Genomic DNA, 26,012 nt, shown 5'->3' on the forward strand with positions numbered 1-26,012 from the left:
AATAACTACGGTACTCCGTGACTCTGGCTAAAAAGAGACACACGGAGGACATTGCACATTTGATTATTACACAGCATTGTCACCGGAGCCAATCCAGATGTGTGCTGGCGATCACATTATTGAACTCAAGTGAGAAACATAACAAAGTTGTTGATCCGCCATGACACAAAAGAAAAGTGTACTGCCTCTTTAAAAGAGGCGTGGTCACGTGGTACTGTGTCACGTGACTTAATTGAGTGGACACTTTTGAGACCATCGAGAGAAACATTAAGACTTTCTCCATCTTTTTTATTCGTCACTCTTCAACTTGGCGTCTGATGGGACTCTTGTGGACTCCATTGTGACAAAGAAGACGGTAATTTCATGTGTTTGTTCGCCAACTAGCATGCTAGGCTAACCCCAGCTGCTAGCTTAACACTCGCCGACGTCGAGGCGGAATATAAGTGTCGGCTTTGATGAGAAATGTGCTTGAGTGACAGCAAACATTGTGAGGCGGGGAAGACGTCATTGACAGTCTAAAGTGTTTTTGTGTGAAGGTTTGAAGGAGCTCACATGCAGGCGAGTGACGTCACCTGCTGCCTTCGTCAACATGGGAAGTTTGGTCATAATCGCAGCTTTTAACATCAAAGTAAGCTTTAAAAAGTGTCTTCTTTCAACGTATTGTCAAACACATCCCAACTTTGATTGCATTCCCTGTCAGCTCAAGGTTGTGTGTGTGTGTGTGTGTGTGTGTGTGTGTGTGTGTGTGTGTGTGTGTGTGTGTGTGTGTGTGTGTGTGTATTTCTACCTTTCTTGAGACATGAACAAGGAAAAGTATCTTCCATATGAGGAGGTGTGAACAAGTGATGACATAAATCATGCTCCCAATAACATTGCATCTAATAGAGAGCCAAATACCAGAGTCCGTGAACATTGCTCCAAAGTCAGGATTTTTGGATGTGCATACAACCCATATGTGAGCATAGGATGAACAAATACACTACGCTACTAAGACTATGGTGGCCATTAACAGTTAGCTTCTAGAGCTGTTGCCCAAAGTGCGGTACAGGGGCTATCTGTGGTCCCGGACTCCTTTGTCATCGGCAGTGACGTGCGGTGAGGTTCATGGCTGGTGAGGCACTGACTTCATCACAGTCACATTTACAAACATATGAACCCTAAAGAGTATCTTATTCACCATTTGATTGGCAGCAGTTAACGGGTTATGTTTAAAAGCTCATACCAGCATTCTTCCCTGCTTGGCACTCAGCATCAAGGGTTGGAATTGGGGGTTAAATCACCAAAAATGATTCCCGGGCGCGGCGCCGCTGCTGCCCACTGGTCCCCTCACCTCCCAGGAGGTGAACAAGGGGATGGGTCAAATACAGAGGACAAATTTCACCACACCTAGTGTGTGTGTGACAATCATTGGTACTTTAACTTTACACATACAAACTGTAGCACACAAAAAAGCACATTTAATATAAAAATTTTTTTATTATGGTCTTACCTTTACTTATAAATGAAGTCCATGCGCCGCTGTTGTGCTAGATTAATGCACCCCCTGACGGGAGTGTTCTATCAACTAAAGGCCACACTTAAACTTTCCACGTGCAAGATTGAATCTATTTAAAAAAGTTATTTAATAAGAAGCCAAAAAGTGCAGAAACAATAATGTTGGTGTTGGAGGAGTTGTGAATGAATAAAATATGAAATCTGTGCTGCAGTCTGCAGGTGTACCTAATGTTGTGGCCCTGCAGTCATTCACAACTCCTCCAACACCAACATTATCCCCCTCTGGTCAACATATGAAATAACAAGTGTGTGTAAGAAATTGAATTGCGCCCCCTTTGGCCAAAAGTATTAAACAAATAAACAAATATGTATATAGAGACAAACTGTAATACCTTGAAGTAAATAATGAAGATTAAAAACCAATTACAAACAAAAAATTTATTAAAAAAATTAAAATAACTAAAAGTTTACCTTTTTTTATATTTACATAGTATGTATATATCATTAATGTTGTAAATATATATTTTTTTATATATCTAGAAGGGGTAGTCCTAAAGAGGGAGGCATTTTTCTCAGGTCTCAAGAAGGTAACCAATACACACACACACACACACACACACACACACACACACACACACACACACACACACAGATGCAGGTTGTCGGCCATTTTGGTTTGCAGGTCCCATGTTTGGGAGATTTGGTCCCGTTTAATTTTTCATAGTTTTTTGTTCTAATTTGGGACATGTTTAGTTGGTCTATAGAATGTATCGCGGGCCAATAAAAACCGAGCTCCGGGCCGCAAATGTCCCCCGGGCCGCACTTTGGACACCCCTGGTGTAAACAGACTTGTAAGACGTGTGTGTCCGTGTAAACAGACTTGTAAGACGTGTGTGTCCGTGTAAACAGACTTGTAAGACGTGTGTGTCCGTGTAAACAGACTTGTAAGACGTGTGTGTCCGTGTAAACAGACTTTTAAGACGTGTGTGTCCGTGTAAACAGACTTGTAAGATGTGTGTGTCCGTGTAAACAGACTTGTAAGATGTGTGTGTCCGTGTAAACAGACTTGTAAGATGTGTGTGTCCGTGTAAACAGACTTTTAAGACGTGTGTGTCCGTGTAAACAGACTTGTAAGATGTGTGTGTCCGTGTAAACAGACTTGTAAGACGTGTGTGTCCGTGTAAACAGACTTGTAAGATGTGTGTGTCCGTGTAGACAGACTTGTAAAACGTGTGTGTCCGTGTAAACAGACTTGTAAGACAATAAAACACACACACACAGATCTGATTACACGCACACACAAATTGAGATAGACACACAAATTAAAACACGCACACACAGATCTGATTACACACACAGATTGAGATACAGACACACAAATTAAAACACGCACACACAGATTGAGATACAGACACACAAATTAAAACACGCACACACAGATTGAGATACAGACACACAAATTAAAACACACACACACAGATTGAGATACAGACACTCAAATTAAAACACACACACACAGATTGAGATACAGACACACAAATTAAAACACGCACACACAGATCTGATTACACACACAGATTGAGATACAGACACACAAATTAAAACACGCACACACAGATTGAGATACAGACACACAAATTAAAACACGCACACACAGATCTGATTACACACACAGATTGAGATACAGACACACAAATTAAAACACGCACACACAGATCTGATTACACACACACAGATTGAGATACAGACACAAATAAAAACACGCACACACAGATTGAGATACAGACACACAAATTAAAACACGCACACACAGAGCTGATTGAACTCACACAGATTGAAATACAGACACACACCTTAAAGCATGCGCACACAGATCCGATTGGACACACACAGATTGAGTTACAGACACACAAATTAAAACATGCACACACAGATCTGATTACACACACATATTGAGATACAGACACACACACACATTAAAAAACATGCACACACAGGTCTGATTACACACACACAGATTAAAATAGGCATTTTCAAATAGTTGTGTTACAGTAATGCTGTCCTAGATGTGTGTTGTTGTGTGCAGACGTGCATCCTAGGCTTGACCCTGCTGACCCTGAGCGCCGCCCTCGTCTGTCCTGATGGCGGCGTGTGCGAGGACCAGAGCACCTGCTGTAAGAACGCCATGGGAGGATACGGATGTTGCCCACTGTCACGCGTGAGTCGCCCGCACAACACGGAGGCCAAGTGTGTGTTTTTTATGATGTGTGTGTGTGTGTGTGTGTGTGTGTGTGTGTGTGTGTGTGTGTGTGTGTGTGTGTGTCAGGCCGTGTGCTGCTCAGACGGCCTCCACTGCTGCTTTGAGGGCAGCGTGTGTGACGTCCTCCATGACAGGTGTGTCAACAAGACCGCCTCCCTTCCTTGGGCCAGCCCACTTCCTGCGCAGCAGGTTGGAGCAGCTCACACACACGTGCACACGTCAGGAATAGAGTATCAAGTGTGTGTGTGTGTGTGTGTGTGTGTGTGTGTGTGTGTGTGTGTGTGTGTGTGTGTGTGTGTGTGTGTGTGTGTGTGTGTGTGTGTGTGTGTGTGTGTGTGTGTGTGTGTGTGTGTGTGTGTGTGTGTGTGTGTGTGTGTGTGTGTGTGTGTGTGTGTGTGTGTCATTCAGCTGAGTCAGCGAGCGGCGGCCATCATGTGTCCTGACCAACAGTCCGAGTGTCCGGACGCCACCACGTGTTGCCAGCTTCCTGACAGCTCCTGGGGCTGCTGCCCGTTACCCAAGGTGACGTCGCCAAGTTAGCCGAGCATACCCGCTAACCAGTAGGATTGTACGGTATACCGGTACTAATGAATTACCACAATACTAATTGATTGAAATAGGCACTATACTGCCTTTGAAAAGTAGTGGTAGCGTTCTTTCATGTGAATGCTGCTGTGTGGCAACATCTTGGAGAGGAAGGATGGCAACACTACAATTCTACTGGTTAATAAAGAGGGTGTGAAGTACAATATGCAGTATTTGGACTTCAAAACTAACAATACAAACTACAATTCTACTGGTTAATAAAGAGGGTGTGAAGTACAATATGCAGTATTTGGACTTCAAAACTAACTGTAAAAGTGACGTTGAAGCTTCAAGTGTTGCTTTAAAAAAGCCTCACCAAATGTGACAATTAGTATTAGCACCTTTGCTTCAAACTTAAGTAATCGTTTAAATAATGAACATTCAGATCTGAACACAAAGTTTAAATAGTGACATGCGATAATGTAGTTGTTACACCTGTCCTGCTGTTCTGCTCCGGTGCAGACCAAAGAAGAGGAACACAGGGCAGATGTTCCCATCAGGGTCGATGTTTTCGTCGGGTTAGCACACTTCACTTTACCCGCCAATGGGTCTGCTAAGCTCCACTTTCAGGTCAGAATTCTAGGCCGCTGATTTGTGACAATCTGGTTGCTTTATTATTAGTTTCGCAGGACACAACCAGACCCATTCATCACTCTACTGTGCAGTGCATGTGCTACCTCTCCCTCTCTTTACTCGCCCACTCACTTACTGACGTCACTCAGCAACACATTGAATTTTTGCAAACACACACATACTACTCTCATACAGTAAGTTAACTAGCTCCTCTGCTGTGCACATGTAGATACGTAACATGTAGATACGTAACATGTACATACGTAACATGTAGATACGTAACATGTAGATACGTGACATGTAGATACGTGACATGTAGATAGGTGACATGTAGATACGTGACATGTAGATACGTGACATGTAGATACATAGCATGTAGATACGTGACATGTAGATACGTGACATGTAGATACGTAACATGTAGATACCTAACATGTAGATACGTAACATGTAGATACGTAACCTGTAGATACGTAACCTGTAGATACGTAACCTGTAGGTACGTAACCTGTTGGTACGTAACCTGTAGATACGTGACATGTAGATACGTAACATGTAGATACGTGACATGTAGGTACGTGACATGTAGATACGTGACATGTAGGTACGTGACATGTAGATACGTGACATGTAGATACGTAACATGTAGATACGTGACATGTAGGTACGTGACATGTAGGTACGTGACATGTAGGTACGTGACATGTAGATACGTGACATGTAGGTACGTGACATGTAGATACGTGACATGTAGATACGTGACATGTCGATACGTGACATGTCGATACGTGACATGTCGATACGTGACATGTCGGTACGTGACATGTCGGTACGTGACATGTCGGTACGTGACATGTCGGTACGTGACATGTCGGTACGTGACATGTCGATACGTGACATGTCGGTACGTGACATGTCGGTACGTGACATGTCGGTACGTAACATGTAGATACGTACATGCACACACACAGCTGCTTGGCTTGATGCCAAATATTAGCAGAGTTAAAACCGCCCATCTAGCGTCAACTAATGCAAGTAAAATGACTACATTTTGTAACAAATTGCTACAATTGGTTTTATCTTTAACAAAAGTGTGTTTTACCTGCTACATGTCTTATGTGTACTTTTATCCATAGTTTTGTTTATAGTACTTAACTAATAATTGTACTTTTCTTAAAGGCCTACTGAAATGAAGTTTTCTTATTTAAACGGGGATAGCAGATCCATTCTATGTGTCATACTTCATCATTTCGCGATATTGCCATGTTTTTGCTGAAAGGATTTAGTAGAGAACATCGACGATAAAGTTTGCAACTTTTGGTCGCTGATAAAAAAAAAGCCTTGCCTGTAGCGGAAGTAGCGTGACGTCACAGGTTGAAAGTAGCGTGACGTCACAGGTTGAAAGTAGCGTAACGTCACAGGTTGAAAGGCTCCTCACATTTCCACATTGTTTACACCAGCAGCGAGAGAGATTCGGACCGAGAAAGTGACGATTACCCCATTAATTTGAGCCAGGATGAAAGATTTGTGGATGAGGAACGTGAGAGTGAAGGACTAGAGTGCAGTGCAGGACGTATCTTTTTTCGCTCTGACCGTAACTTAGGTACAAGCTGGCTCATTGGATTCCACACTTTCTCCTTTTTCTATTGTGGATCACGGATTTGTATTTGAAAGCACCTGGGATACTATACCCTCTTGAAAATGAGAGTCCAGAACGCCAAATGGACATTCACAGTGACTTTTATCTCCACGACAATACATCGGTGAAGCACTTTAGCTACGGAGCTAACGTGCTAGCATCGTGTTCAAATGCAGATAGAAACAAAAGAAATAAGCCCCTGACTGGAAGGATAGACAGCAGATCAACAATACTATTATTACTTCTACTATCAGGAGACACCGAACCAAACACTGGACATGTAACTACACGGTTAATGCTGTGCCGCCTGTCGAAGCCTAGCAATGCTGTTGCTAACGACGCCATTGAAGCTAACTTAGCTACGGGACCTCGTCAGAGCTATGATAAAAACATTAGCTCTCCACCTACGCCAGCCAGACCTCATCTGCTCATCAACACCCGCGCTCACCTGCGTTCCAACGATCGACGGCGTGACGAAGGACTTCACCCGATCATCGATGCGGTCGGCGGCTAGCGTCGGATAGTGTGTCTGCTATCCAAGTCAAAGTCCTCCTGGTTGTGTTGCTGCAGCCAGCCGCTAATACACCGATCCCACCTACAGCTTTCTTCTTTGCAGTCTCCATTGTTCATTAAACAAATTGCAAAAGATTCACCAACACAGATGTCCAGAATACTGTGGAATTATGACATGAAAACAGAGCTTTTTTGTATTGGATTCAATGTGTACCAATACTTCCATTTCAACCATTGATGTCATGCGCATACGTCATCATACATACGTCATCATACATACGTCATCATACATACGTCATCATACATACGTCATCATACATACGTCATCATACATACGTCATCATACATAGACCTTTTCAAGCGGAAGTTTAGCGGGAAATGTAAAATGTCACTTTCTAAGTTAACCCGGCCGTATTGGCATGTGTTGCAATGTTAAGATGTCATCATTGATGTATAAACTATCAGACTGCGTGGTCGCTAGTAGTGGCTTTCAGGAGGACTTTAAAGCACAGACCAGGAGTGGCAACCATAAATCATAAATAATTTAATATTATTAAAGCTTTTTTATTATATTCTGATCTAGTTGTTGATTGTGAAAAATAGTAAACTGTTGTCTGAGTGCAACAAGAAAAACGCAAAGTGTTTAATGACCTTTCATTTCTATTTCAACCTTCTGAGATTGTTGTGAGTGCAATAAGAAACATGTTTTATGAAGCCATGTTTACTGTATGGATGTACATGTGTGGCACATGTGGACAAGCCCGTGACATCACCCTCCATCTTGTATGGATGTACATGTGTGGCACATGTGGACAAGCCCGTGACATCACCCTCCATCTTGTATGGATGTACATGTGTGGCACATGTGGACAAGCCCGTGACATCACCCTCCATGTTGTATGGATGTACATGTGTGGCACATGTGGACAAGCCCGTGACATCACCCTCCCCCCTGCAGGCGGTGTGCTGTGAGGACAAGCGTCATTGTTGTCCTGAGGGAAGCACATGTGACATTTCCAAGTCCAAATGTGTCTCTCCTTCGGGCAGCTGGCGCCCCCTGCTGGCCAAACTGCCCGCCAAGACCAAGGATGACCACGGTGTCGGCGTGGCGTCAGTCACATGTCCCGGCGGCTGTCCCGACACCTTCACCTGTTGCCTGCTTGTGGGCGGAGACTATGGATGCTGTCCTCACACGCAGGTGTGTGTCCTCTCACACATTACTGATGATGTCATTGCAGCACTCTGCTCATATTATTATTATTTCATGACATCATTGTGTTCTCCTCGCAGGCCGGGTGCTGCCACCATGTCCACTGTTGCCCTGGCAACAGCACATGTGACCTGCAGCGTGGCGTGTGCCAATCAGCTGATGCTCAAGTAACACACCTTAAGAAACTTCCTGCATCAGCCGGTAACGGTAAGACCTGTGTTACGTTACCTACTACTTGTGTTATGTTACCTACTACTACTTGTGCTACGTTACCTACTACTACTTGTGTTACGTTACCTACTACTACTTGTGTTACGTTACCTACTACTACTTGTGTTACGTTACCTACTACTACTTGTGTTACGTTACCTACTACTACTTGTGTTATGTTACCTACTACTACTTGTGTTATGTTACCTACTACTTGTGTTATGTTACCTACTACTACTTGTGTTACGTTACCTACTACTTGTTATGTTACCTACTACTACTTGTGTTACGTTACCTACTACTACTTGTGTTACGTTACCTACTACTACTTGTGTTACGTTACCTACTACTACTTGTGTTACGTTACCTACTACTACTTGTGTTACGTTACCTACTACTACTTGTGTTACGTTACCTACTACTACTTGTGTTACGTTACCTACTACTGCTACTTGTGTTACGTTACCTACTACTACTTGTGTTACGTTACCTACTACTTGTGTTATGTTACCTACTACTACTTGTGTTACGTTACCTACTACTACTTGTGTTACGTTACCTACTAGTTATGTTACCTACTACTACTTGTGTTACGTTACCTACTACTTGTGTTATGTTACCTACTACTACTTGTGTTACGTTACCTACTACTACTTGTGTTACGTTACCTACTACTACTTGTGTTACGTTACCTACTACTACTTGTGTTACGTTACCTACTACTTGTGTTACGTTACCTACTACTACTACTTGTTTTACGTTACCTACTACTACTACTTGTTTTACGTTACCTACTACTACTACTTGTGTTATGTTACCTACTACTACTACTTGTGTTACGTTACCTACTACTACTACTTGTGTTACGTTACCTACTACTACTACTGCTTGTGTTACGTTGCCTACTACTACTACTTGTAGTAGTGGTGTTGGCAGAGAAGAGCGAGTGTGACGAGTCCACCTGGTGTTCCGGAGTGTCCACCTGTTGCAGGAGCGTGAGCGGGGGTTGGGCCTGCTGCCCCCTGGAGCAGGTAAAGATGGTCAGGTGAGCGTCATGGCGGTCAGGGATGTAACCATGTGACATGCGACCAGGCCGTGTGCTGCAGTGACCACCAGCACTGCTGTCCTCACGCCAAGGTGTGCAACCTGAAGGCACAGACGTGTGACGACCCCTCAGGTGTGGCCCCGCCCCTGCCCTGGCTCACTAAGGTGGAGGTGAGCAACTAAATCCTCTTCCTTAACCCTCATGCCCACTCTCACCACCTGTCCTGCACCTGTCCTACACCTGTCCTACACCTGGCACACACCTGTCCTACACCTGGCACACACCTGTCCTACACCTGGCACACACCACACCTGGCACCAGCCCGCACAGCTCCGCCTCCCTTGGCCCAGAAAGTCATGTGACGAGCGGACCAGCTGCCCCAAAGACACCAGCTGCTGCTTCATGAAGAGGACGCGCACCTGGGGGTGTTGCCCACTGCCACAGGTAATGTCACATGACTGAGCACGCCGCCTCCTCCCTCTCATGTCACATGACTTAGCATGTCCTAATGAATCGTTCATACACTAAATCGAATCCTAATCAATTGTTCATATATTAAAAAGCATTTCAATGAATCGTTCATACACTATTTTGAATTTAATGAATCATTCATACACTAAACCAAATTATAATGAATCGTTCATATGCTAAAATGACTCTTAATGAATTGTTCATATGTAAATTGACTTAAAGAATCGTTCATATGCTAAATTGAATTTTAATGAATCGTTCATACACTAAACCAAATCATAATGAATCGTTCATATGCTAAATTGAATTTTAATGAATCGTTCATACACTAAACCGAATCATAATGAATCGTTCATATGCTAAATTGACTCTTAAAGAATTGTTCATATGCTAAATTGAATTTTAATGAATCGTTCATATGCTAAATTTAATTTTAATGAATCGTTCATATACTAAATTGACTCTTAATGAATCGTTCATATGCTAAATTTAATTTTAATGAATCGTTCATATGCTAAATTGAATTTTAATGAATCGTTCATATGCTAAATTTAATTTTAATGAATCGTTCATATGCTAAATTGAATTTTAATGAATCGTTCATATGCTAAATTGACTCTTAAAGAATCGTTCATATGCTAATTTTAATTTTAATGAATCGTTCATATGCTAAATTTAATTTTAATGAATCGTTCATACACTAAACCGAATCATAATGAATCGTTCATATGCTAAATTGACTCTTAAAGAATCGTTCATATGCTAAATTGAATTTTAATGAATCGTTCATATGCTAAATTGAATTTTAATGAATCGTTCATATGCTAAATTTAATTTTAATGAATCGTTCATATGCTAAATTTAATTTTAATGAATCGTTCATATGCTAAATTTAATTTTAATGAATCGTTCATATGCTAAATTTAATTTTAATGAATCGTTTATATGCTAAATTTAATTTTAATGAATCGTTCATATGCTAAATTGACTCTTAAAGAATCGTTCATATGCTAATTTTAATTTTAATGAATCGTTCATATGCTAAATTGAATTTTAATGAATCGTTCATACACTAAACCGAATCATAATGAATCGTTCATATGCTAAATTGACTCTTAAAGAATTGTTCATATGCTAAATTGAATTTTAATGAATCGTTCATATGCTAAATTGAATTTTAATGAATCGTTCATATGCTAAATTGAATTTTAATGAATCATTCATATGCTAAATTGACTCTTAAAGAATCATTCATATGCTAATTTTAATTTTAATGAATCGTTCATATGCTAAATTTAATTTTAATGAATCGTTCATACACTAAACCGAATCATAATGAATCGTTCATATGCTAAATTGACTCTTAATGAATCATTCATATGCTAAATTGACTCTTAAAGAATCGTTCATATGCTAAATTTAATTTTAATGAATCGTTCATATGCTAAATTAAATTTTAATGAATCGTTCATATGCTAAATTGACTCTTAAAGAATCGTTCATATGCTAAATTTAATTTTAATGAATCTTTCATATGCTAAATTTAATTTTAATGAATCGTTCATATGCTAAATTGACTCTTAAAGAATCGTTCATATGCTAATTTTAATTTTAATGATTCGTTCATATGCTAAATTTAATTTTAATGAATCGTTTGTATGCTAAATTTAATTTTAATGAACCGTTCATATGCTAAATTTAATTTTAATGAATCGTTCATATGCTAAATTGACTCTTAAAGAATCGTTCATATGCTAATTTTAATTTTAATGATTCGTTCATATGCTAAATTTAATTTTAATGAATCGTTTGTATGCTAAATTTAATTTTAAAGAATCGTTCGTATGCTAAATTTAATTTTAATGAACCGTTCATATGCTAAATTAAATTTTAATGAACCGTTCATATGCTAAATTTAATTTTAATGAATCGTTCATATACTAAATTTAATTTTAATGAATCGTTCATATGCTAAATTTAATTTGAATGAATGGTTCATATGCTAAATTGCCTGTTAATGGCTGGTTGCTGCCTAATGAGCATAGGAGAGTGTTTGTGTTTGACGTGTCGGAGCGCCAGGAGGTTTCAGTGAGTCTTTGTAAGCAGGCCGTGTGTTGCGAGGACGGCGAGCACTGCTGTCCCGCCGGACACGTGTGCGAGCCACACCGCGCGTCCTGCTCCAGAGGACGGCGTGCGGTGCCCTGGCTGGCCAAGGTGGCGGCGAGCACGGTGGCGGACGTGAAGTGTGACAACAAGAGCAGCTGCGCGGCAGGAAGTACGTGCTGCAAGCTGCCCGACGGAGAGTGGGGCTGCTGCCCGCTGGTCAAGGTGCCCACGCCACTTCCTGTTTGCCTGCCACCGCAAAAAGGCTAAGCCCCGCCCACATGTGCTTGGCAGGCCGTGTGCTGTGCGGACCGGGAGCACTGCTGCCCGCAGGGATACACCTGCAACATGGAGACGGGAACGTGCGAGAAGACCACGCCCATGGCGGCGCTCCCTGCCGTCACGCCGTGTGACGCCACCGCCGCGTTCGGCTGCCCCGAGCGAGAGACGTGCTGCAGGAGCTCCGCCTCCCAGTGGGCCTGCTGCCCCTCCCCCGGGGTAGGTCCATCTTGTCCGATGCATTTGTGGGCGTGGCCTAACACCGACTGTGTGTCCGCAGGCCACCTGCTGTGCCGACCTGAGACGATGTTGTCCCGCCGGCTTCTTCTGCGACTTGAAGACTGGCGGCTGCAGCCCGGCTCCGCCCACCTGGAACACAGGTGCAGAGCTCTAACCTGCCTATCATTGGATGTGACTCCGCCCCCTCGTGGGCTGTCTCCATGACATGTGATGTCATTGGATGAAAATGAGGCAATGCAGGAAGTGTGAAATTTCATCTTTTTGTTGAGTAAAGATTAGTTTGGTTGTTCATGCTCATCTTATATTATATTATATTATATTAGGATCAATAGATCACTTTGATCTGAATTCAATTAGGACCAAAACATCACTTTGATCTGTGTTCAATTGGGATCAATAGCAGTGATACTTTGATCTGTGTTCAATCAAAGTTTCTCTTTGTACTCTGTGCAGCTAGTGGCCACTAGGGGACATGACTTAAGTGAGAACAGCTGAGTGTCATTGCATTTAAGTGCACTGTCATTTAAGTGTCCACTTAAGTGTCAGTCCACTTAAGTGTCAGTCCACTTAGACAGTCCACTTAAGTGTCAGTCCACTTAAGTGTCAGTCTACTTAGACAGTCCACTTAAGTGTCAGTCCACTTAGACAGTCCACTTAAGTGTCAGTCCACTTAAGTGTCAGTCCACTTAGACAGTCCACTTAAGTGTCAGTCCACTTAAGTGTCAGTCCACTTAGACAGTCCACTTAAGTGTCAGTCCACTTAGACAGTCCACTTAAGTGTCAGTCCACTTAGACAGTCCACTTAAGTGTCAGTCCACTTAAGTGTCAGTCCACTTAGACAGTCCACTTAAGTGTAAGTCCACTTAAGTGTCAGTCCACTTAGACAGTCCACTTAAGTGTCAGTCCACTTAGACAGTCCACTTAAGTGTCAGTCCACTTAGACAGTCCACTTAAGTGTCAGTCCACTTAAGTGTCAGTCTACTTAGACAGTCCACTTAAGTGTCTGTCCACTTAAGTGTCAGTCCACTTAAGTGTCAGTCCACTTAGACAGTCCACTTAAGTGTCAGTCCACTTAAGTGTCAGTCCACTTAGACAGTCCACTTAAGTGTCAGTCCACTTAGACAGTGCACTTAAGTGTCAGTCCACTTAAGTGTCAGTCTACTTAGACAGTCCACTTAAGTGTCTGTCCACTTAAGTGTCAGTCCACTTAAGTGTCAGTCTACTTAGACAGTCCACTTAAGTGTCAGTCCACTTAAGTGTCAGTCTACTTAGACAGTCCACTTAAGTGTCAGTCCACTTAAGTGTCGGGTCTACTTAGACAGTCCACTTAAGTGTCTGTCCACTTAAGTGTCTGTCCACTTAAGTGTCAGTCCACTTAGACAGTCCACTTAAGTGTCAGTCCACTTAAGTGTCAGTCCACTTAGACAGTCCACTTAAGTGTCAGTCCACTTAAGTGTCAGTCCACTTAGACAGTCCACTTAAGTGTCAGTCCACTTAGACAGTCCACTTAAGTGTCAGTCCACTTAAGTGTCAGTCCACTTAAGTGTCAGTCCACTTAAAGGCCTACTGAAATGAAATGTTGTTATTTAAACGGGGATAGCAGATCCATTCTATGTGTCATACTTGATCATTTTGCGATATTGCCATATTTCTGCTGAAAGGATTTAGTAGAGAACATCCACGATAAAGTTTGCAACTTTTGGTTGCTGATAAAAAAGCCTTGCCTGTAGCGGAAGTAGCGTGACGTCACAGGTGAAAGTAGCGTGACGTCACAGGTTGAAAGTAGCGTGACGTCACAGGTTGAAAGTAGCGTGACGTCACAGGTTGAAAGTAGCGTGACGTCACAGGTTGAAAGTAGCGTGACGTCACAGGTTGAAAGTAGCGTGACGTCACAGGTTGAAAGTAGCGTGACGTCACAGGTTGAATGTAGCGTGACGTCACAGGTTGAAAGTAGCGTGACGTCACAGGTTGAAAGTAGCGTGACGTCACAGGTTGAATGTAGCGTGACGTCACAGGTTGAAAGTAGCGTGACGTCACAGGTTGAAAGTAGCGTGACGTCACAGGTTGAAAGTAGCGTGACGTCACAGGTTGAAAGTAGCGTGACGTCACAGGTTGAATGTAGCGTGACGTCACAGGTTGAAAGTAGCGTGACGTCACAGGTTGAAAGTAGCGTGACGTCACAGGTTGAATGTAGCGTGACGTCACAGGTTGAATGTAGCGTGACGTCACAGGTTGAAAGTAGCGTGACGTCACAGGTTGAAAGTAGCGTGACGTCACAGGTTGAAAGTAGCGTGACGTCACAGGTTGAAAGTAGCGTGACGTCACAGGTTGAAAGGCTCCTCACACCTGCACATTGTTTACACCAGCAGCGAGAGAGATTCGGACCGAGAAAGCGACGATTACCCATTAATTTGAGCCAGGATGAAAGATTTGTGGATGAGGAACGTGAGAGTGAAGGACTAGAGTGCAGTGCAGGACGTATCTTTTTTCGCTCTGACCGTAACTTAGGTACAAGCTGGCTCATTGGATTCCACACTTTCTCCTTTTTCTATTGTGGATCACGGATTTGTATTTGAAAGCACCTGGGATACTATATCCTCTTGAAAATGAGAGTCCACAACGCCAAATGGACATTCACAGTGACTTTTATCTCCACGACAATACATCGGTGAAGCACTTTAGCTATGGAGCTAACGTGATAGCATCGTGCTTAAATGCAGATAGAAACCAAACAAATAAACCCCTGACTGGAAGGATAGACAGCAGATCAACAATACTACCAAACACTGGACATGTAAATACACGGTTAATGCTGTGCCGCCTGGCGAAGCTTAACAATGCTGTTGCTAACGACGCCATTGAAGCTAACTTAGCAACGGGACCTCACTGAGCTATGCTAAAAACATTAGCTATCCACCTACGCCAGCCAGCCCTCATCTGCTCATCAACACCCGTGCTCACCTGCGTTCCAGCGATCGACGGTGCGATGAAGGACTTCACCCGATCATCGATGCGGTCGGCGGCCTGGAGACGGAGGAAGTCAAGGTGAGGTCGTTCAGCTAGCGCGTCTGCTATCCAAGTCAAAGTCCTCCTGGTTGTGTTGCTGCAGCCAGCCGCTAATACACCGATCCCACCTACAGCCGTTAATACACCGATCCCACCTACAACTTTCTTCTTTGCAGTCTTCATTGTTCATTAAACAAATTGCAGAAGATTCACCAACACAGATGTCCACAATACTGTGGAATTATGACATGAAAACAGAGCTTTTTGTATTGGATACAATGTGTACCAATACTTCTGCTTCCACTGTTGACGTCACGCGCATACGTCATCGTACATACGTCATCATACATACGTCATCATACATACGTCATCATACATACGTCATCGTACATACGTCATCATCCGTACGTCATCATGCGTACGTCATCACGCGTACGTCATCACACGTACGTCATCACACGTACGTCATCATACATACGTCATCATACATAGACCTTTTCAAGCGGAAGTTTCTTGGGAAATGTAAAATGTCACTTTATAAGTTAACCCGGCCGTATTGGCATGTGTTGCAATGTTAAGATGTCATCATTGATATATAAACTCTCAGACTGCGTGTTCACTAGTAGTGGCTTTCAGGAGGCCTTGAATGTCAGTCCAAATGTTCTCCTTGTTCGACATGACAGTAACAATTATTATGACTGCAATGATTATATATTATTATTATTATTGTTAGTTTGCACTGAACAATTAGTAAATAAAGAGTAATTGTTTACTAAACAATTAGTAATTAATTTCTAAACAATTAGTAATTATGATACAATTAGTAAACTATTACCAAGCAAGTACTAAACAATAAGTAAATAATTACTAAACAACTACTAATCAAATAGTTAACTACTAAACTATTAGTAAACAACTACTAAACATTTAGTAAACAATTACTAAATAATTAGTAAACAATTGGTAAACAATACTAAACAATTAGTATCATTCAATCAATCAATCAATGTTTATTTATATAGCCCTAAATCACAAGTGTCTCAAAGGGCTGCACAAGCCACAACGACATCCTCAGTTCAGAGCCCACGTAAGGGCAAGGAAAAACTCACAACCCAGTGGGACGTCGATGTGAATGACTGTGAGAAACCTTGGAGAGGACCCCCCCCCCCCCCCCCCCCTTAGGGGAGACTGAAGGATGCAATGGACGTCGAGTGGGTCTGACTTATTATTGTCAACTGACATTATATAGTAAACAAATACTAAACTATTATTAAACAAATATTAAATGATTTGTAAATAATTCCTAAACAATTACAAAATAATTACTTAACTAATACTAAATAATTAGTAAACAATAATAATTACTAAATTAGTAAACAATAGCCAATTAATTAGTAAACAATACTAAACAATTACGAAATGAATACACAATAAATAATTTGTAAAATTACTAAACAATTAGTAAACATTAGTTTAACAATACTAAATAAATACTAAATGATTACTAAATAATTATTCAACATTCCTAAACAACACTAAACAGTTTCTAAACAAATACTAAATGATCATCTAAATAATTACTAAACAAATGTTAAACAATTAGTAAACATTAGTTAACAATTACTAAATAATAAATTAAACATTTTTAAACAATTACCAAACAATTGGTAAATAATTAGCAAACAATAATAAACACTTGACAATTACTAAATTAATAAACAATACTAAATAATTAGTAAGCAATTCCTCAATTACTAAATAATTAGTGAACAATTACTAAATAATTGCTAATCATTAAATAATTAGTAAACAATGACCTTCTGGAGGAAAGTTCTGTGGTCAGATGAAAGAAAAATGGAGCTTTTTGGTCACAACAGCCAGCAATATGATTGGAGGAGAGAAGTATTCATTTTTACATACAAATACACACACACACATATATATATATACAAATACACACACACACATATATATATATATACAAATACACACACACACATATATATATATATATACAAATACACACACACACATATAATATATATATACAAATACACACACACACACATATATATATATATACAATACACACACACACATATATATACAAATACACACACACATATATATATACATACAAATACACACACACACACATATATATATACATACAAATACACACACACACATATATATATACATTAAATTTACACACACACACACACACATATATATACATACAAATACACACACACACATATATATACATACAAATACACACACACACATATATACATACAAATACACACACCACTATATATATACATACAAATACACACACACACATATATATATACATACAAATACACACACACACATATATATACATACAAATACACACTCACATATATATATACATACAAATACACACACCCACATATATATATACATACAATACACACCACATTAAGTATACATACAAATACACACACCAACATATATATATACATACAAATACACACACCCACTAATCATATAGAAACATACAATCACACACCACATATATATATACATACAAATACACACACCCACATATATATATACATACAAATAAACACTCCCACATATATTTATACATACAAATACACCCACCCACACACACATATATATTACATACAAATACACACACCCACATATATATATACATACAAATACACACACCCACATATATATACATACAAATACACACACACCCACATATATATATACATACAAATACACCCACCCACACACACATATATATTACATACAAATACACACACCCACATATATATATACATACAAATACACACACCCACATATATATACATACAAATACACCACCACCCACATATATATATACATACAAATACACACACCCACATATATATATACATACAAATACACCACACCCACATATATATATACATACAAATACACCACCCACACACACATATATATACATACAAATACACACACACACATATATATACATACAAATACACACACCCACATATATATATACATACAAATACACACACCCACATATATACATACAAATACACACACACACATATATATACATACAAATACACACACCCACATATATATATACATACAAATACACACACCCACATATATATATACATACAAATACACACACACACATATATACATAATACACACCACATATATATTTACATACAAATACACACACCCACATATATATATACATACAAATACACACACCCACATATATATATACATACAAATACACCCACCCACCCACATATATATATACATACAAATACACCCACCCACACACACATATATATTTACATACAAATACACACACCCACATATATATATACATACAAATACACACACCCACATATATATACATACAAATACACCCACCCACCCACATATATATATACATACAAATACACACACCCACATATATATATACATACAAATACACCACCCACCCACATATATATATACATACAAATACACCCACCCACACACACATATATATATACATACAAATACACACACACACATATATATACATACAAATACACACACCCACATATATATATACATACAAATACACACACCCACATATATACATACAAATACACACACACACATATATATACATACAAATACACACACCCACATATATATATATACATACAAATACACACACCCACATATATATATACATACAAATACACACACACACACATATATACATACAAATACACACACCCACATATATATATATACATACAAATACACACACCCACATATATATATACATACAAATACACACACCCACATATATATATACATACAAATACACCACCACCCACATATATATATACATACAAATACACACACCCACATATATATATACATACAAATACACCACCCACCCACTATATATATACATACAAATACACCCACCCACACACACATATATATTTACATACAAATACACACACCCACATATATATATACATACAAATACACACACCCACATATATATATACATACAAATACACCCACCCACCCACATATATATATACATACAAATACACACACCCACATATATATATACATACAAATACACCCACCACCCACATATATATATACATACAAATACACCCACCCACACACACATATATATATACATACAAATACACACACACACATATATATACATACAAATACACACACCCACATTATATATATACATACAAATACACACACCCACATATATACATACAAATACACACACACACATATATATACATACAAATACACACACCCACATATATATATATACATACAAATACACACACCCACATATATATATACATACAAATACACACACACACACATATATACATACAAATACACACACCACATATATATATACATACAAATACACACACCCACATATATATATACATACAAATACACACACCCACACATATATATATACATACAAATACACACACACACATATATACATACAAATACACACACCCACATATATATATATACATACAAATACACACACCCACATATATATATATACATACAAATACACACACACACATATATATATACATACAAATACACACACCCACATATATATATACATACAATACACACACCCACATATATATATACATACAAATACACACACCCACATATATATATATACATACAAATACACACACCCACATATATATATACATACAAATACACACACCCACATATATATATAACATACAAATACACCCACCCACCCACATATATATATACATACAAATACACCCACCCACACACACATAATATATTTACATACAAATACACACACCCACATATATATATACATACAAATACACACACCCACATATATATATACATACAAATACACACCACCCACCCACATATATATATACATACAAATACACCCACCCACACACACATATATATTTACATACAAATACACACACCCACATATATATATACATACAAATACACACACCCACATATATATATACATACAAATACACCCACCCACCCACATATATATATACATACAAATACACACACCCACATATATATATACATACAAATACACCCACCCACCCACATATATATATACATACAAATACACCCACCCACACACACATATATATATACATACAAATACACACACACACATATATATACATACAAATACACACACCCACATATATATATATACATACAAATACACACACCCACATATATACATACAAATACACACACCCACACACATATATATACATACAAATACACACACCCACATATATATATATACATACAAATACACACACCCACATATATATATACATACAAATACACACACACACACATATATACATACAAATACACACACCCACATATATATATATACATACAAATACACACACCCACATATATATATACATACAAATACACACACCCACACATATATATATACATACAAATACACACACACACATATATATACATACAAATACACACACCCACATATATATATATACATACAAATACACACACCCACATATATATATACATACAAATACACACACACACATATATATATACATACAAATACACACACCCACATATATATATACATACAAATACACACACCCACATATATATATACATACAAATACACACACCCACATATATATATATACATACAAATACACACACCCACATATATATATACATACAAATACACACACCCACATATATATATACATACAAATACACCCACCCACCCACATATATATATACATACAAATACACCCACCCACACACACATATATATTACATACAAATACACACACCCACATATATATATACATACAAATACACACACCCACATATATATATACATACAAATACACCCACCCACCCACATATATATATACATACAAATACACCACCCACACACACATATATATTACATACAAATACACACACCCACATATATATATACATACAAATACACACACCCCACATATATATATACATACAAATACACCCACCCACCCACATATATATATACATACAAATACACACACCCACATATATATATACATACAAATACACCCACCCACCCACATATATATATATACATACAAATACACCACCCACACACATATATATATACATACAAATACACACACACACATATATATACATACAAATACACACACCCACATATATATATATACATACAAATACACACACCCACATATATACATACAAATACACACACACACATATATATACATACAAATACACACACCCACATATATATATATACATACAAATACACACACCCACATATATATATACATACAAATACACACACACACACATATATACATACAAATACACACACCCACATATATATATATACATACAAATACACACACCCACATATATATATACATACAAATACACACACCCCACATATATATATACATACAAATACACACCACCCACCCACATATATATATACATACAAATACACACACCCACATATATATATACATACAAATACACACACCCACCACATATATATATACATACAAATACACCCACCACACACACATATATATATACATACAAATACACACACCCACATATATATATACATACAAATACACACACCCACATATATATATACATACAAATACACCCACCACCCACATATATATATACATACAAATACACACACCCACATATATATATACATACAAATACACCACCACCCACATATATATATACATACAAATACACCCACCCACCCACATATATATATACATACAAATACACACACACACACACATATATATTACATACAAATACACACACCCACATATATATATACATACAAATACACACACCCACATATATATATACATACAAATACACACACACACACACATATATACATACAAATACACACACCCACATATATATATACATACAAATACACACACCCACATATATATATACATACAAATACACACACCAACACCACATATATATATACATACAAATACACCCACCACCCACATATATATATACATACAAATACACACACCCACATATATATATACATACAAATACACCCACCCACCCACATATATATATACATACAAATACACCCACCCACACACACATATATATTTACATACAAATACACACACCCACATATATATATACATACAAATACACACACCCACATATATATATACATACAAATACACCCACCACCCACATATATATATACATACAAATACACACACCCACATATATATATACATACAAATACACACACCCACATATATATATACATACAAATACACCCACCACCCACATATATATATACATACAAATACACACAACACACACACATATATATACATACAAATACACACACCCACATATATATATATACATACAAATACACACACCCACATATATATATACATACAAATACACACACCCACACATATATATACATACAAATACACACACCCACATATATATATATACATACAAATACACACACACCCACATATATATATACATACAAATACACACACCACACATATATATATACATACAAATACACACACACACATATATATACATACAAATACACACACCCCACATATATATATATACATACAAATACACACACCCACATATATATATATACATACAAATACACACACACACATATATATATACATACAAATACACACACCCACATATATATATACATACAAATACACACACCCACATATATATATACATACAAATACACACACCCACACACATATATATATACATACAAATACACACACCCACATATATATATACATACAAATACACACACCCACATATATATATACATACAAATACACACACCCACATATATATATACATACAAATACACCCACCCACACACACATATATATTACATACAAATACACACACCCACATATATATATACATACAAATACACACACCCACATATATATATACATACAAATACACCCACCCACCACATATATATATACATACAAATACACCCACCCACACACACATATATTTACATACAAATACACACACCCACATATATATATACATACAAATACACACACCCACATATATATATACATACAAATACACCCACCCACCCACATATATATATACATACAAATACACACACCCACATATATATATACATACAAATACACCACCACCCACATATATATATACATACAAATACACCACCACCCACATATATATATACATACAAATACACACACACACATATATATATACATACAAATACACACACCCACATATATATATACATACAAATACACACACCCACATATATATATACATACAAATACACACACACACATATATATACATACAAATACACACACCCACATATTATATATACATACAAATACACACACCCACATATATATATACATACAAATACACACACCCACACATATATATACATACAAATACACCACCCACACATATATATATACATACAAATACACACACCCACATATATATATACATACAAATACACACACCCACATATATATATACATACAAATACACCCACCCACCCACATATATATATACATACAAATACACCCACCCCACAACATATATATTTACATACAAATACACACACCCACATATATATATACATACAAATACACACACCCACATATATATATACATACAAATACACACACCCACCACATATATATACATACAAATACACACACCCACATATATATATACATACAAATACACCCACCCACCCACATATATATATACATACAAATACACCCACCCACACCACATATATATATACATACAAATACACACACACCACATATATATATACATACAAATACACACACCCACATATATATATATACATACAAATACACACACCCACATATATATACATACAAATACACACACACACACACATATATATACATACAAATACACACACCCACATATATATATATACATACAAATACACACACCCACATATATATATACATACAAATACACACACCACACACATATATACATACAAATACACACACCCACATATATATATATACATACAAATACACACACCCACATATATATATACATACAAATACACACACCCACACATATATATATACATACAAATACACACACACCACATATATATATACATACAAATACACACACCCACATATATATATACATACAAATACACACACCCACATATATATATACATACAAATACACCACACACACATATATATATACATACAAATACACACACCCACATATATATATACATACAAATACACACACCCACATATATATATACATACAAATACACACACCCACCACATATATATATACATACAAATACACACACCCACATATATATATACATACAAATACACACACCCACATATATATATACATACAAATACACACACCCACATATATATATACATACAAATACACACACCCACATATATATATACATACAAATACACACACCCACACACATATATATATACATACAAATACACACACCCACATATATATATACATACAAATACACACACCCACATATATATATACATACAAATACACACACCCACATATATATATACATACAAATACACACACCCACATATATATATACATACAAATACACACACCCACACTATATATATACATACAAATACACACACCACACATATATATATACATACAAATACACACACCCACATATATATATACATACAAATACACACACCCACATATATATATACATACAAATACACACACCCACATATATATATACATACAAATACACACACCCACATATATATATACATACAAATACACACACCCACATATATATATACATACAAATACACACACCCACATATATATATACATACAAATACACCCACCACCCACATATATATATACATACAAATACACCACCACCCACATATATATATACATACAAATACACACACCCACATATATATATACATACAAATACACACCCCCACATATATATACATACAAATACACACACCCACATATATATATACATACAAATACACACACCCACATATATATATACATACAAATACACACACCCACATATATATATACATAC

General features: G+C 37.5%; 1 protein-coding gene across 2 annotated transcripts; it reads left to right on the forward strand.

Annotated features, from left to right (window-relative positions):
- The first annotated feature begins 180 nt into the window (after nt 1-180).
- On the forward strand, nt 181-12,913 carry grnb (granulin b). 2 transcript variants are annotated; one of them, XM_062030631.1, is made up of 13 exons: nt 181-355; nt 537-628; nt 3,581-3,712; nt 3,821-3,943; nt 4,163-4,276; nt 8,023-8,262; nt 8,355-8,481; nt 9,406-9,515; nt 9,577-9,693; nt 9,851-9,973; nt 12,107-12,328; nt 12,398-12,601; nt 12,663-12,913. In XM_062030631.1, exons 2-13 carry the CDS (start codon nt 590-592, stop codon nt 12,774-12,776), a joined length of 1,665 nt encoding a protein of 554 aa, XP_061886615.1. In that variant the 5' UTR covers nt 181-355; nt 537-589; the 3' UTR covers nt 12,777-12,913. The 2 variants fall into 2 exon arrangements, with proteins under 2 accessions (XP_061886615.1, XP_061886614.1); XM_062030630.1 differs by having other exon boundaries at nt 183-355; nt 9,577-9,699.
- The last annotated feature ends 13,099 nt before the right edge of the window (nt 12,914-26,012 follow it).

This window comes from Entelurus aequoreus, linkage group LG21 (genome assembly GCF_033978785.1).
Source record: "Entelurus aequoreus isolate RoL-2023_Sb linkage group LG21, RoL_Eaeq_v1.1, whole genome shotgun sequence".
NCBI lineage: Eukaryota > Metazoa > Chordata > Actinopteri > Syngnathiformes > Syngnathidae > Entelurus > Entelurus aequoreus.

Excerpts from the sequence above, each read along its gene's own strand:
- grnb (XM_062030630.1), top strand. The coding sequence starts at position 590 with ATGGGAAGTTTGGTCATAATCGCAGCTTTTAACATCAAA. Across the intron at positions 9,700-9,850 it reads CCTGGCTCACTAAGGTGGAG|CCCGCACAGCTCCGCCTCCC; the intron begins GTGAGCAACTAA and ends ACCTGGCACCAG. Across the intron at positions 12,329-12,397 it reads GCTGCTGCCCGCTGGTCAAG|GCCGTGTGCTGTGCGGACCG; the intron begins GTGCCCACGCCA and ends TGTGCTTGGCAG.